The 16,891-nt window shown below is 39.6% G+C and overlaps 1 protein-coding gene across 1 annotated transcript in view; it reads right to left on the bottom strand.

The window, feature by feature from the left end:
- Positions 1–16,891, bottom strand: part of tub (TUB bipartite transcription factor) — a 76,387-nt gene that overhangs the window by 39,137 nt on the left and 20,359 nt on the right. Inside the window, exons 3-4 of the mRNA XM_063013209.1 lie at positions 13,125–13,287; positions 1,792–1,926 (exon numbers count right to left, since the gene is read on the bottom strand). Coding sequence (XP_062869279.1) covers positions 1,792–1,926; positions 13,125–13,287 — 298 coding nt within the window. The remainder of the gene's footprint in view (positions 1–1,791; positions 1,927–13,124; positions 13,288–16,891) is intronic.

Consider the following 16,891-nt stretch of genomic DNA (forward strand, 5'->3'; position numbering starts at 1 on the left):
TCGAAGATCACAGGCGTTCAGCTTAAGCTTACACCCTTGGCCTTTACGTTTAATGAATTGTTTAATGATATTATGCACTGTAGAGGGAGAAATATGCAAATCCCTTCCAATCTTTCTTTGAGGTACATTGTTTTTAAACATTTCAATAATTTTCTCACACATTTGTTGACAAACTGGAGATCCTCTGATCATCTTTGCTCATCAATGACTCAGCCTTCCCTGGATGCTGCTTTTGTACCAAACCATGATTACAATCACCTGTTGACATCACCTGTTTGGAATCACATCATTATTTAGTTTTTTCACTTTAATACCAGCCCTAAATTGCCCCTGTTCCAATTTTTTTGGAATGTGTTGCAGGCCTGAAATGCAGGAATGGAGGTATATTAACAAATGAAATGAAGTTGAGCAGATAAAACATGAAATATCTCGGGTTCAAACTGTCTGCAATCAAATAAAAGTCAAAGTAAATGTAAGGAACACTGTGTTTTTATTTTATTTGCATTTTCCATGTTGTCCGTACAGATATGGGAGGGATCAAGACTTGAGATTTAAGAGTAAGACAGTATAATAAGAGATTGCTATATTATTATATTATAAAAATGTAAAATCTGTAAGGCTAACTTGATTAAATGATTAAAATTCAGGTCAAGCACAATTTACAACACAATCACTGCTTTCTCTCTTTATTAGCATTTTAGGCAGTGTCCCAAAATTGATTATTATGAAGGGCATTGAATTAATTGGTAGAATAAAATGAATTCCCAATACATGTGGTATTTAGCTTTGTGCCAAAACATTATTTTCCGAAACAAATGTGGATTTGAAGCTTGATAATACCCTTATGTTCTTCTAATAGTCAAGAACAGGCCATAACATTAAAACCACCTGCTTGTTTCTACACTCACTGTCCATTTTATCAGCTCCACTTACCATATAGAAGCACTTTGAAGTTCTATAATTACTGACAGTAGTCTATCTGTTTCTCTGCATGCTTTGTTAGCCCCATTTCATGCTGTTCTTCAATCACCAGGACCACCACAGAGCAGGTATTATTTAGGTGGTGGGTCATTCTCAGCACTGCAGTGACACTGACATGGTGGTGGTGTGTTAGTGTGTGTTGTGCTGGTATGGGTGGATCAGACAGCAGCGCTGCTGGAGTTTTTAAATATCGTGTCCACTCACTGTTTACTCTATTAGACACTCCTACCTAGTTGGTCCACCTTGTAGATGCCAAGTCAGAGACGATCGCTCATCTATTGCTGCTGTTTGAGTTGGTCATCTTCTAGACCTTCATTAGTGGTCACAGGACACTGCCCACGGGGCGCTGTTGGCTGGATATTTTTGGTTGGTGGACTATTTTCAGTCCAGCAGTGACAGTTAGGTGTTTAAAAACTTCAGCAGCGCTGATGTGTCTTATCCACTCATACCAGCACAACACACACTAACACACCACCACCATGTCAGTGTCACTGCAGTGCTGAGAATGATCCATCACCCAAATAATACCTACTCTGTAGTGGTCCTGGGAGAGTCCCGACCATTGAAGAACAGCATGAAAGGGGGCTAACAAAGCATGCAGAGAAACAGATGGACTACAGTCAGTGCTACAGTGCTTCTATATGGTAAGTGGAGCTGATAAAATGGACAATGTGTGTGGAAACAAGGAGGTGGTTTTAATGTTATGGCTGATCGGTGTATACACACACTACACACTGTGATGCACATGCGCACATGCTCACGTTATCTGTCACTAAGTACTAAAGAGACAGGCATGGTCATTTATCTAACCTTTGTGCTTGCCTTTTTTCTCCTTTTTGGCACTGCCCGTCTGTGGGGTGGATGTTAGTGACTTGGATTTTTTAGACGAGCGAGGAGCCTGAACCTCTCCTACAGCCTTGACCTCCTCCTGCTCAGCTTCTTGTACTACACGCAAATGCACAGAAGAACACAATATGGAAGAAAAGCAAGCAGGACATGGTTAATAAGTATGGAACTTAGAAAGAAAGCAGTCAAATGAAGAAGTGAGGTTAGTAAATTAGCAAAGTATTACAAAGAAACATTAAATGTTTGAATGCCAAATTGTTCAAGTCTTTTATGGTGTATGGTAAATCAGCATAGCTCCCTTAAAGTACTCTGGACAAGTATGACTGCCAACAAACCTCTAATATGTATAACTTTTTGTCACATTGTGATTTTTGGCTCTTTACCAGGCCCAGTAGTTCTTCAGCACATGAACCTTAGTCAGAGCCCACACTGATACCATTACATTTGATGTTTCAGCAATGGTGTGATGATCATATATGATTATTTCTCTTTATTAGTCTTTATTTCTCTTCAATTATGTCTCTTTATTAGAATACAAAGTACGGGCGGCACAGTGCCTAAGTGGGTAGCACTGTCGCCTCACAGCAAGAAGGCCCTGGGTTCAAACCCCAGGTGGGGCGGTCCGGGTCCTTTCTGTGCGGAGTTTGCATGTTCTCCCCGTGTCTGCGTGGGTTTCCTCTGGGTGCTCTGGTTTCCTCCCACAGTCCAAAAACATGCAGCCAGGCTAATTGGAGACACTGAATTGTCCTATAGGTAACTGGCCACTAGGATGCATAAACCAGTGCGTTGTAGTGCCGGTCCAAAGCCCGGATAAATAGGGAGGGTTAGGTTAGGTGTCTGGTGTAAAAACTGTGCCAAATCAATAATGCGGATCACGAACCGCCGGAGACCCATGACGGGAGCAGCCGAAACGGATAGATTAGAATACGAAGTACAGCAATACCTTAAAACTTGACGTCAATTGGTTCTGGGAATGGCGTTGAGTGTTGAGTTTCAAGGTATTTTTTCCTATAAGGATATATAGGAAACCTTTTAATGCATTCCATGGTCCCGTAGAACTGCACATATTTTAGGCTAATGTAAAACCTGCTCTTTACGTCTTTATTGTTTCCTTGTACTTCTTAATCTGGAGATGCTTGATTCCCATCAGAAGCGGCAAAAAAGCTTTTGCACTGGCTGTGCCATTATTTCCTACGATGTGTGGTGCGAGTGTGGCGGCGCACAAAGTTTAATGTGACTTATTGTACTAAAACAACAAGCGAGGAATTTCATTAGTGGAGAGAACGTATGAGCAGTAATAATTAAGAAAAGTTTAGTGTTCCTATGTCATTCTTTTAATAGATTAAGTCACGTTAAGCTTTTTCAACGCTAAGCATTTTAGACTCTCTCTGAAAAGCTGATTCTCACAATATCTCAGAACCTCGAGCTGTAACACAAGTTTAAAAGTGAAACAGGAAGAAAATCCAGCTAAACACAGATACATGTGGAAGAGTGAATTAGACGGTTATTGATGATGCTTTACCGCACCGCTCAAGCCGAGTGCTTAACAAAGCGGCAATCGCACGCACGTCGAGTTTAAGGTAGATGTCAAATTTACGGGTTCAAATTTCTCGACAAAGGGTGTCGAGTTTCAAAGATTTCGAGTTTAAGGGACGTAGAGTTACAAGGTACCACTGTACAGAAAATGTGTATGCTGTATTACAAAGCTGAAAAAAGCATCTACAGGCTAAATTGTGTGTGACCTTCCCATATTTTTTTTGCAACAGCAGAAACCTGGCTCTCTTTAAGCTAAACAGAATGGAACCCTAATTAATATCATTGGTGTAACACCTGTATTTCATTTCACCTGTATGTCCTGCTATTCATGTCAAAATGACCGCTGTGAAAAAGGTCTATTACACCAGGTTTGTGTAAGACATGCATTACATACACTTTTTGTATAAGTTTAATTGATTTGAAGCTTGGTAATATGTATAAGACCAACTTTCAATCACATTTCATTTAAATTTCATTTAAAATGTCAAAGATCACATAATTGGACAGACATACACTCATAATTGTGAATCAGTGAGGCTGCTATCACAGAGAAATCAGCAAGCAAACTGGATACTCAACATGTGGTTTTTAGGCTGTTATTAAGAAATTTAAAGAATCAGCAAAGGTAAAGGACAAAAAAAGGACTGGAAGGCCACTAAAGCATTCAAAATCTGATGAGTTACTCAGAGTGTCTTCTTTAAGAGATCAGAAGAAGTGCAGCAGGGACCTAGCTCAGCATCTGGCAGCTCCATCAGGATGACAAGTTGACCCTTCTACAGTTTAAAGAAGCTTGATCAGGAATGGTCTTTTTGGAAGGGTAGCAGCCAAGAAACCACTTTTATGGAAGGGGAACCGGGTGAAAAGGCTAAGATATGCCAAAGGTCACAACAATTGGGATGAATAGCAGTGGAAAAGAGTGTTATGGAGTGACAAATCCAAGTTTGAAATGTTTGGGTCCAATTGCTGACAATACATGAGAAGAACAAGGAGGATCTGTCCTGGTTTTCTGTTAGTGGTGTTGGCGTTATTGTACGAATTGATGTGATCATGAACAGATAGTACAGGCTTTATTTTTCAGCATGATAATGATCCCAGGTACACTGCTAATGCATTAAAATTAAAAAGCAAACATTATTAAAAAGAAAAAAGACACTGACATTCATGGACTGGCCTCTACAGAGTCCAGACATTAATATTTTAGAGGCAGTATGGGATCATTTGGACAGAGAAAGATAAAAAAGACAGCCTGAAAGAAGCCTTGTATAATATACCAACTCTATATTTTGTTCAAAAAATTGTGCTTTTTATTTTGTGAACATACAGTATTTGATGTATTTTCTGTTTGAATCTTTATTACGAGACCAAAAAACATGAAATGGTTAAAAAAAAGCAATAAAACAATAAAGCGACAGGGTAGCCGAAGACATATACGATCAGGCATAACATTATGACCACCTTCCTAATATTGGTGGTCCCCCTTTTGCTGCCCAAACAGCCCTGACTCGTCGAGGCATGGACTCCACTAGACCCCTGAAGGTGTGCTGTGGTATCCGGCACCAAGATGTTAGCAGCGGATCGGACTTGTTTGTCCAGCACATCCCACAGATGCTCGATTGGATTGAGATCTGGGAAATTTGGAGGCCAAGTCAACACCTCAAACTCATTGTTGTGCTCCTCAAACCATTCCTGAACCATTTTTGCTTTGTGGCAGGAGCATTATCTTGCTGAAAGAGGCCACAGCCATCAGGGAATACTGTTTCCATAAAAGGGTGTACATGGTCTGCAACAATGCTTAGGTAGGTGGTACGTGTCAAAGGAACATCCACATGGATGGCAGGACCCAAAGTTTCCCAGCAGATCATTGCCCAAAATATCACACTGCCTCCGCCGACTTGACTTCTTCCCATAGTACATCCTGGTGCCATGTGTTCACCAGGTACACGCACCCGGCCATCCACGTCATGTAAAAGAAAACTTGATTCATCAGACCAGGCCACCTTCTTCCATTGCTCCGTGGTCCAGTTCCAATGCTCACGTGCCCATTGTTGGCCCATGACAGTCCAAAGACATGCAAGTGAGGTGAATTGGAGATATAAAATTGTCCATGACTGTGTTTGACATTAAACTTTGGAACTGGTTCATCTTGTGTAATGAGTAACTGCCGTTTCCGTCATGAATGTAACCAAAGTGTGTAAAACATTACATTAAACATCTTAATAAATAAATAAATAAATTTGATTAAATATTTACCAATTTCTGTAGTCACCTTTATCTTAATCATACAGAACTGTGCAGTTATCTACAGCAGCGGGGTCAAACTCAATCACAGAGAGGACCAAAATGACCCTCAAAAATGACAGACAGGGTCAACATTTATTAAACAGGATATTGGACACACTGTAAAAGGAAATTATATTTAGGTAGGCAACATTCTTCTTTTATGAATATGTGCTAGAGCCAGATGTTTGGCACCTTTTCTTGGCTGTTCTTTCTTGGCTGCTGTCTGTCCAAGTTTATGTATTTGTCTTGGTGTTTTGTCTCATAGTGCAGTCTTATGTTATATTCTTTGGTTACGACCACACCAGCTAATGTATATGAATAGATATTCTGCCTCCCACCTGTCTTGAAAGCCCCTGTTTTTATAGTACCCTTCTTTTATACACCGATCAGCCATAACATTAAAACCACCTCCTTGTTTCTACACTTACTGTCCATTAGCTCCACTTACCATATAGAAGCACTTTGTAGTTCTACAGTTACTGACTGTAGTCCATCTGTTTCTCTGCATGCTTTGTTAGCCCCCTTTCATGCTGTTCTTCAATTGTCAGGACTCTCCCAGGACCACTACAGAGTAGGTATTACTTTGGTGGAGGATCATTCTCAGCACTGCAGTGACACTGACATGGTGGTGGTGTGTTGGTGTGTGTTGAGCTGGAATATGTGGATAAGACAGCAATGCTGATGAAGTTTTTAAACACCTCACTGTCACTGCTGGACTGAGAATAGTCCACCAACCAAAAATATCCAGCCAACTGAGTCTCGTGGGCAGCGTCCTGTGACCACTGATGAAGGTCTAGAAGATGACCAACTCAAACAGCAGCAATAGATGAGCGACCGTCTCTGACTTGGCATCTACAAGGTGGACCAACTAGGTAGGAGTGTCTAATAGAGTGGACAGTGAGTGGACATGGTATTTAAAAACTCCAGCCATGCTGCTTTGTCTATTCCACTCATACCAGCACAACACACACTAACACACCACCACCATGTCATTGTAACTGCAGTGCTGAGAATGATCCACCACCCAAATAATACCTACTCTGTGGTGCTGGAAGAGTCCTGACCATTGAAGAACAGGGTGAAAGAAGGTTTAAAAAGTATGTACAGAAACAGATGGACTACAGTCAGTAATTGTAGAACTACAAAGTACTACTAAAATGGACAGTGAGTGTAAAAACAGGGAGGTGGTTTTAATGTTATTGCTGATCAGTGTATACTGACAGGCCGAGTTTTACATGTCTAATCTACAGTGTGGTATTTTCAGACATTGAACGTAATATTGTTTGTATCATGGTTCGAGTTTCCCCCTGTATAGGCTTAAATGTGTCACCCAGAAGCGACTTTTAAAACTGTTGTTTTTTTGATGATTTACTGCCATTAAAAATGCATTACTCCAATTAAATAAGCCTTGCTTGGTCTTGTTTTGGCATAGCAGTGGTTTTCCTGGTTGGTATGAGTATATACATACAGTAATTTTTGTGGTTTGTGTAATGCTCGCAATAGTTAGAAGCATATAGACAATCCCTATGCTGGATGATATTCTTGTTTTGCACTTCTTATTTTATTTCCATCATTTTTTCTTTCTTTACTTATGGCTTTAAAGAATTTGTTTGTGCTTCCCACCATGTGCTTTGTTTTTTACATTTCAAGAAAATTAGTCATTTTTCTCTGACTGTGCCACACCATTTGTGTTAACAAACAGTTCTAATTACCATGCAGTACCACATTTTGTGGAATATAATAGGGCTTGTGGGATATATTGTCACACTACTTGGTCTATATTCACTGCATGAAATGCTAGGTTTGGTAAAATATCACAAAAAGCAATTACACATAATATGAACTGATATTACCATTTACTTTGTTTGGGTGCGTTTGTCACTACTTAAAATGCCCCGTAGGATATGCTGTGTCGCACCATTCACTCAATCGATTGGATTGACTAGGTGAAAGGCAGAAAAAACCCTGGGCAGGTCACCAGTCCATTACAGGGTAAACTCTGAGATCTTGAGCTCTCGAGTTTGAATCTTAGCTCTGCTATTGGCTGGCTGAGCGTCTACACAGACAACAACTGGCTTCGTCTGAGGGTGGGGAGGGCTGAAGGGATTTTTCATTACTGCTGTATCTGCTGGCTGATACAGGCTTCTGCACAGACACAGGGAATAATGGAATCCAGTACTTGACACTATATCAACAGGTGAAAAAAGAAGCGGTTGACTACAAGTGTGTAGGTGGCGTGAAGTAGGTTGAGTAATATATCTACATAACTGGACACAAGTGAACTGCATAAAATGCATAAGAAGAATTTTAAAAAGTGAACAGTAGAACCAAACAAATAGGCAAATGACAGCGTTTAGGAACACACAGACAAACACAGTTATAACATTGCATTGGCAATGTGGGGAATTCGGAAAGGTCATTCAGTCTAGTTGCACATCTACAGCAATAAGCTTGTAAGGTGCTTATACATGTCCACATGACCATTTAGAATAGAATAGAATGCCTTTATTTGTGATATATACATATACAGATGTACAGTACAACAAAATTCATGTTTCGCATACCCCAGCTTGGTTGGAAGCTATGGTCAGAGCGCAGGGTCCATTTTTGTACGGCGCCTTTAGAGCTGAGAGGATTGAGGGCCTTACTCAAGAGCCCAACGGTGGCTACTAGGCTACCACTATACCACTATCAATTGAGGTCTAAGAATGCAGAACCCATCAGTCGCCTAAACATCTTTTTATACTCTCGTTTTCGCTCAAGACGTACAATGGGGATCAACAATAAGGATCATTCAGGTACAATGCAGGTACATATGTGAATGTGAACTCATTTATTATGAGTTTTAGCCATTGTGTTTTTGCAAATGTAAAATATGCCATTTAAAAGGTAATTACAATGACTGAGTATAACTGAGTTGAAAAGGGAAGATTTTTTTTCCTTTAGCGGTGATTAGCCAGCTTTTGAATTTCATGAATTAAGAATAATAGTCTAGTATTGTTTTTCATTGTGTGTCTTGGGCCCATTAGTTCCAGTAAAAAAAAAGTCTTAATGTCACAGTGAACATGTTGCAGCAGTTTGAGGAATGCCCTTCTTTAGTAAAGCATGACAACTGCCTTTTTATCAAGCAAAGTCCATAAAGTAATAGTGTGCTGAGTTTGGTTTGTTAGCTCCTCATTCGAAATTTAATATATGACCAGGAGAACATGAGAAAATACAAAACAGTTTTCAAATACAGTGGTACCTTGTAACTCATTGTCCCCTAAACTCAAAATCTTTAAAACTCAACACTCTTCGTCAAGAAATTTGTACCCTTAAACTCAACATTTCCCTTAAACTGAACGTGTTTAGTTTGTTTTTTAAATAAATGTATTTATTAGTTTCAAATTAACAATGAACAGCTGCTTTGTTCAGTGCTCGGAATATGAGACGAATCTGCATTTGTGTGGAATAACCATCAGATTCATTCTGAAAGCATCCGCATGTAACTGTGTTTATCTGAATTTTCCTCACTGTTTCACTTTTTAACTTGTGTTACAGCTCGGGGTTCTGAGAAATTGTTTTTATTTCAGTGTTATATTATATTTGTGTTATTTTCAGGTTTCCCATACATCCTTATGGGAAAAAATACCTTGAAACTCAACGCCTTTTAAACTCAACGCCACTCCCACAACCAACTGATGTTGAGTTTCAAGGTACTACTGTATCTTTTATTACAAAAATGTATTTAACACCCAGCTTACCCATGTAAAAAAAATGTCTCCCTATACTTAATAACTGGATAACCTCCATGTTTTGAGACCCCAGAGGCTCTTTCACAGCTTACAAATATTACACACAAATACTTTTTTAATCAGCTTGATACTTCATAATGTTTGCTAATATTTATAATTTTATGGGAACTGCAAATAAACACTATTTTATATTAATATTGTGTTTTAATACTTGCCACTGGTCCTGTGTACAAAAAGTAACTGTCTCCTTAGGTACTTATTCAAGTTCACCAAAATCAATTGACAACTGAGCTCAAATTCACTAGCCACACCCAGGCATAATTACTGCCTGACCTGTTGAATCTGAATATCCCCTAAACAGAACCTGTCTGGAAATTTGAAACAGGCAAGTCATTGAAATCTTCACATTTAGAAAGAGTTACAAAGTCATTGCAAGGCTCTGGGACTCCACTGAACTACAGTAGGAGCCATTATCCACGAATGGAGGAAATCTCACTCCTGATCATCGTATATGATCATACAATAAGAAACACATTGGGAAAAATGGCATCTATGTGAGAGTTGCAAAAGGCAAACCACTGCTTTGGAAGTCTGTAGACTAATAAGTCAAAGATGGAACTTTTTGGAGAGCATGGGTCTCCTTACATCTGGTGTAAAGCTAATACTTCTTTTTAGTTCTAAAACATGGAAAAACACAGTAGAACACTCACAAGTTCAAATCTCAGCTGTACTACTGGCAGGCTGGGTGCCTGCACGACTAGTCACGAATCTCCTTGGTCAGAGTGAAGGTCAGCAGCATTAGAGAGGAAGTGAAATGCAGTCAAGTAATTGGATACAACTAAATTGGGAGAAAGAGTGGTGGGAAAAAAAAGGTTGATTGCTGTTGTTATGCCGAGGGTGACGCAACCAGTTATTAGGTTTGGGGGACGGGGCAAGGGGGGAGCAATTACTTTTTTTACAGTAATTGACAATTACTATATCACATAGGTATTATAGGATTTCAACAAATCTTTTTATTCATTTAAACATATAATTGAGCTGAAAAATATAAATGTTCATGTTTTGTCTGCTCAACTTCATTTCATTTGTTAATAAATCTCCATTCCGGCATGCAACACATTCCAAAAAAGTTGGGACGGGGGCAATTTAGGGCTAGTAATAAGATGAAAAACTAAATAATGATGTGATTCCAAACAGGTGATGTCAACAGGTGATTGTAATCATGGTTTGGTACAAAAGCAGCATCCAGGAAAGTCATGAGCAAAGATGATCAGAGGATCTCCAGTTTGTCAACAAATGTGTGAGAAAATTACTGAAATGTTAAAAAAAAATGTACCTCAAAGAAAGATTGGAAAGGTTTTTCCATATTTCTCCATCTACAGTGCATAATATCATTAAATGATTTAAGGAATTTCAGTGCGTAAAGGCCAAGGGCGCAAGCTTAAGCTAAACGCCTGTGATCTTCTAGCCCTCATACGGCACTGCATCAAGAACCGCCACTCAACAATAGCTAATATTTTAGCTTTGGCAAACATGTGGTCAGATGAAACAGCATTCCAGGTCTTTTTTGGAAAAAATGGACGCTGTGTGCTCCGAACCAAAGACAATAAGAACCATCCAGACTGTTATCAGCAACAAGTCTAAAAGCCAGGGTCTGTCATGGTATGGGGCTGTTTCAGTGCCCTTGGTAAAGGTCATTTACACTTCTGTGATGGCAGCATTAATGCAGAAAAGTACATTGAGATCTTAGAGCATCATGTGCTGCCTTCAAGACGTCATCTTTTCCAGGGACATCCATGCATTTTTTAACAAGACAATGCAAAACCACATGCCGCACACATTACAAAGGCATGGCTGCGAAAGAAGAGGGTACGGGTACTGGACTGGCCTGCCTGCAGTCCTGACCTGTCCCCAATAGAGAATGTGTGGAGAATTTTGAAACGGAAAATGCAACAATGACGACCCCGTACTGTTGCACATCTTAAGACGTGTTTACAGGAAGAATGAGACAAAATAAAACCTGAAACACTAAATCACTTGGTATCCTCGGTGCCAAAACGTCTTTTAAGTGTGGTGAAAAGGAATGGTAATGTGACAAAGTGGTAAAGGCTTTACTGTCCCAACTTTTTTTTGGAATGTGTTGCAGGCCTGAAATGCAGGAATGGATGTTTATTAATAAATGAAATGAAGTTGAACAGACAAAACATGAAATATCTCAGGTTCATCCTGTCTGTAATCAAATAAAAGTCAAAGTACATGTGAGAAACTCAACCCAACTTATTCTGATTTGGGGTTTTAATAATGTGTTTCGTGAATTAATGTATATTACGTTGACAAATAAAAAATTGATGCACATGGAGAGCAAAGGCTGGCCCGTGTGGTTCGATCCAACAGACGAGCTACTGTAGCACCAATTGCTGAAAAAGTTAATGCTGGTTCTGATAGAAAGGTGTCAGAATACACAGTGCATCACAGTTTGTTGTGTATGGGGCTGCATAGCCACAGACCAGTCAGGGTGCCCATGCTGACCCCTGTCCACCACCGAAAGCGCCAACAATTGGCACATGAGCATCAAAACTGGACCACAGAGCAACGAAAGAAGGTGGCCTGGTCTGATGAATCACGTTTTCTTTTATATTACGTGGATGGCCGGGTGCATGTTCGTCGCTTACCTGGGGAACACATGGCACCAGGATGCACTACAGGAAAGAAGGCAAGCCGGTGGAGGCAGTGTGATGCTTTGGGCAATGTTCTGCTGGGAAACCTTGGTTCCTGCCAAGATGCTACTTTGACACGTACCACCTACCTAAGCATTGTTGCAGACCATGTACACCCTTTCATGGAAACGGTATTCCCTGATGGCTGTGGCCTCTTTCAGCGGGATAATGCGCCCTGCCACAAAGCAAAAATGGTTCAGGAATGGTTTGAGAAGCACAACAACGAGTTTGAGGTGTTGACTTGGCCTCCAAATTCCCCAGATCTCAATCCAGTCGAGCATCTGTGGGATGAGCTTGACAAACAAGTCAGATCCATGGAGGCCCCACCTTGCAATTTAGATGAGTTAAAGGATCTGCTGCTAACATCTTGGTGCCAGATACCACAGCACACCTTCAGGGGTCTAGTGGAGTCCTCGACAGGCCAGGGCTGTTTTGGCAGCAAAAGGGGGACCAACACAACATTAGGAAGGTGATCATAATGTTATGCCTGATCGGTGTACTTAATTATTAAAAATGATGGCAATTTGATCCCACTGTGGTTTACAAGACGTAACGTAAAGCCTCCACGAGGAGTATTTGTGTACAAGTTCATTTTGTGTTGTTAAAATTAAGTTATTTAATTAATGTTATTTTTCTCTTTGACCCATTTATTGGCTTTGAAATACCCTTATATAGCACATTGATTGTCACAATTAAAGCAAGTAATACTATTTAAAATTAATCATTTGTGAGTCTCCACTATTCCTGCTCAGAGTACATTGTTTGCACAAATGTTCATGTTTCATTTCCATTTTAAATCATCAGGCTTAACAAGGCACCAATAAACAGCCAAAATTAATACTAAGCGTCTACACAGACTGATTGGAATAATTCCTGGTGCTTCATTCACAATCTGTTGTCCAGCCTGTTTTATCTTGGCTCTCAACAGCATAGACTGTAAAATTAGAAGCATTAAATTTAATACAGTAAGTAACATTGTATGATCTAGTACAGAACCAGAACAGCATAACGAACACAGGGTGTTTCCTACCATGAAAGATGGTGCTGCTGTTGCTGCTGAGATATGATTCCACAAGCGGAGCCTGCTCCTCAGACTGCCTGGTCCTACGGGCCCGAGACCGCCCATCTAGATTCGACTGTACCATCAGCGCCTCCTGACGCTTCTTTTTTTGCTTCTGCTCAAGAAGAGCCCGCTGGAATACATGCAAACAAAATATATGACGCTGTCTTAAACCGTCTCATTGTTTTTAAGTGTCTTTTCTTGTAGTAATACAATTAATAGTGTTTCACACTGTAGCTTCTGTAATATTAGAAAGTAAGTACACACCGATCAGCCATAACATTAAAACCACCTCCTTGTTTCTACACACATTGTCCATTTTATCAGCTCCACTTACCATATAGGAACACTTTGTTGTTCTACAATTACTGACTGTAGTCCATCTGTTCTTCAGCATGCTTTGTTAGCCCCCTTTCATGCTGTTCTTCGATGGTCAGGACCCCCACAGGACCACCACAGAATATGTATTATTTGGGTGGTGGATCATTCTCAGCACTGCAGTGACACTAACATGGTGGTGGTGTGTAAGTGTGTGTTGTGCTGGTATGAGTAAATAAAACACAGCAGCGCTGATGGAGTTTTTAAACACCTCACTGTCACTGCTGGACTGAGAATAGTCCACCAACCAAAAATATCCAACCAACAGCACCCCGTGGGCAGTGTCCTGTGACCACTGATGAAGGTCTAGGAGATGACCAGCTCAAACAGCAGCAATAGATGTGCGGTCATCTCTGACTTTACATCTACAAGGTGGACCAACTAGGAAGGAGTGTCTAATAGAGTGGACAGTGAGTGGACACAGTATATAAAAACTCCAGCAGCGCTGCTGTCTGATCCACTCATACCAGCACAACACACACTAACACACCACCACCATGTCAGTGTCACTGCAGTGCTGAGAATCATCCACCACCTAAATAATATCTGCTCTGTGGTGGTCCTGACTATTGAAGAACAGGGTGAAAGCAAGTTAAAAATGTATGTAGAGAAACAGATGGATTACAGTCAGTAATTGTAGAACTACAAAGTGCTTCTATATGGTAAGTGGAGTGTAAAAACAAGGAGGTGGTTTTAATGTTATGGCTGATCAGTGTAAGTTAAAATTCTTTTTATACTGGATATATAACATGTATAATGGTCTCTTTTACAATAGTAAACATAGTATAGTTTCACAATAGTATATCAATGTGTCAATTTTTTCTTGAGATCCTATTGGCTACAAATAAAAAAGGGCTAATGCAAACAACTCTTTCCAATTCTAATAATACCCCCCAAAGTTTCTTCCATTTCCTTTGACTTTTATTTTATTGCAGACAGTATGAACCCAACATATTTTATGTTTTTGATAACTTTATTTCATTTGTTAATACACTGTATATTCATTCCTCCATTTCAGGCCTGTAACACATTTCAAAAATTGGGACAGTAAAGCATTTATTTGTTTGTAATGTTTCTATTTCTTTTCTCAACACTTACAAGACGTTTTGAGCCAAGGATACCAGGTGATGAAGTGTTTTAGGTGTTATTTTGTGTGCATGCACGTCCCTGGAAAAGATGTCATCTTGAAAGCAGCATATGTTGCTCTAAAATCTCAGTGTACTTCCTTTAAACTTTCGGCATTAAGGCTGCCATCACAAAATTGTAAATTACTTTAGCCACTGGCACTAACACAACCTCATACTGCATCGTTTTCTTTGGAGAAATATGATTTTGTCTTACAACAATTGTACATTTACACAATACGCATACACATTGAACTCTAATTGTTTACATTATTATTTTTTGCTAGTTATAACTTTTCGTTTAATTTAATTTTGTGTATGTATGATTAATGAAAATTCTATTCATTGAAATTATCATCCAGGCCACCCAAGGAGGATGAGGGTCCCTGCTGTCTCATCCTGTATTTTTAAGGGAGTTTTTCCTTGCCACTGTCGCCCTCGAATTGCTCAACAGGGGTGTTTGGTCAGTTGGTCCTGGATTCTGTAAAGTTGCTTTGAGACAATGTCTATTGTAAAAAAATGCTATGCAGCTAAATTTGACTTGACATTTCCACTGTGTAATGGTCCATCACAGATGCCTCTGAGCCCAGAGAAATTGACGGCACTTATATTTTTAGCATTTAGCAGATGCTTTTATCCAAAGCGCATTACAGTATACAGTCTAAACAATTGAGGGTTAAGCGTCTTGCTCAAGGGCCCAAAATTGCCAACCTGGCAGTGGTGAGGTTTGAACCAGCAACCTTCTGCTTTCTAGTCCAGTACCTTAACCACTAGGCTACAACTGCCCTACAACTTCTAGTCACAGTTAACAAAAGGCTTTTTTTTCTGCACAGTAAAGATAAGTGGCATTTTTAAATAAAACTCTGTATTACAATGCTTCACAGGTTTTGCCAAAGAAATCCCTTGCCCATGTGGTTATATCAGCTATAGATAAATGACGGTTCTTGATTCAGAGATCATGGGTGTTCAGCTTAGGCTTGTGTCCCAACTTTTTTTGGAAATGTGTTGCAGGCCTGAAATGAAGTAATGGATCTAAATTAACAAATAAAATGAAGTTGACCAGACAAAAGAAACAAAGCAGGTTTTTTTTAAGTTGCAATTTCCATACTGTCCCAACTTTATGTGATTTGGGGTCCATGTACAAAGGTGCTGGAACGATATTGTTTTTGTTAAGATTCTTCTTTTTTATTATTATTATTATTATTATTATTATTATCATTATTATTATAAGGGAGTTTATAGTTTTTGCTGAGTTTTTTTTCTTCTTCTTCTATTTCATTTCTTAATCTTATTCTTGTTTTGACCCTAGAAATAGGGACTGCAGTTTCACCTACATCTAAAAAAAAAAATGCATAACAACTGTTTAAAGCAGTTGTTTTTCATCAAATAGCAGCTGGAATTGTTGATTCTGTTATTCCCACAATCTGAAGCATGTTACCTGCAGCACAACAATCTACAACCCCAAATCAGAAAAAGTTGGGACCTGGAATGCTGATTCATCTGACTACAATACACGTTCCCACTATGTGATGGTCCATCCTAGATGCCTCCAAGCCCAGAGAAGTCGACGCCGCTTCTTGACATGGTTAACATAAGGCTTCTTTTCTGCACAGTAAAGTTTTAAGTGGCATTTGTGCATGTAACTCTGTATTGTAGAGCTTGACAAAGGTTTGCCAAAGTAATCCCTCACCCATGTGGTTATATCAGCTATTGTTGAGTGGCGTTTCTCGATGCAGTGTCGTCTAAGGGGGTCAAAGATCACGGGCGTTTAGCTTGAGCTTGCGCCCTTGGACTTTACTCAATGAAATTCCTCCCGATTACTTAAATCGTTTAATGATATTATGCACTGTAGAGGGAGAAATATGCAAATCCCCTCCAATCATTATTTGAGGTACATTATTTTTAAACATTTCAATAATTTTCTCATGCATCTGTTGACAAACTGGAGATCCTCTGGCCACAAATCATTTTGCAGCATTCATACCATTATGAACAGTGTTGTTAACAGAAGGCATCTTTATTGTTTCTCTTCTACACTAGTGTAACAGTTACTTATTTTCTTCTGGCGTTACTCCAGATTTTCCCAGCACAGTCTGTGCAATTCAAACCAGATGTCCGTTCTCAAACTGTGAGTGGTTTAAAACTAAGCATACGGATATTGAACCATGATGCAACATTCTGTTAAGCAGTGGTGCAATTTACATGAGCAGAAGGCACCACACTTCAGATAAACAG

Source organism: Trichomycterus rosablanca, chromosome 17 (genome assembly GCF_030014385.1).
Source record: "Trichomycterus rosablanca isolate fTriRos1 chromosome 17, fTriRos1.hap1, whole genome shotgun sequence".
NCBI lineage: Eukaryota > Metazoa > Chordata > Actinopteri > Siluriformes > Trichomycteridae > Trichomycterus > Trichomycterus rosablanca.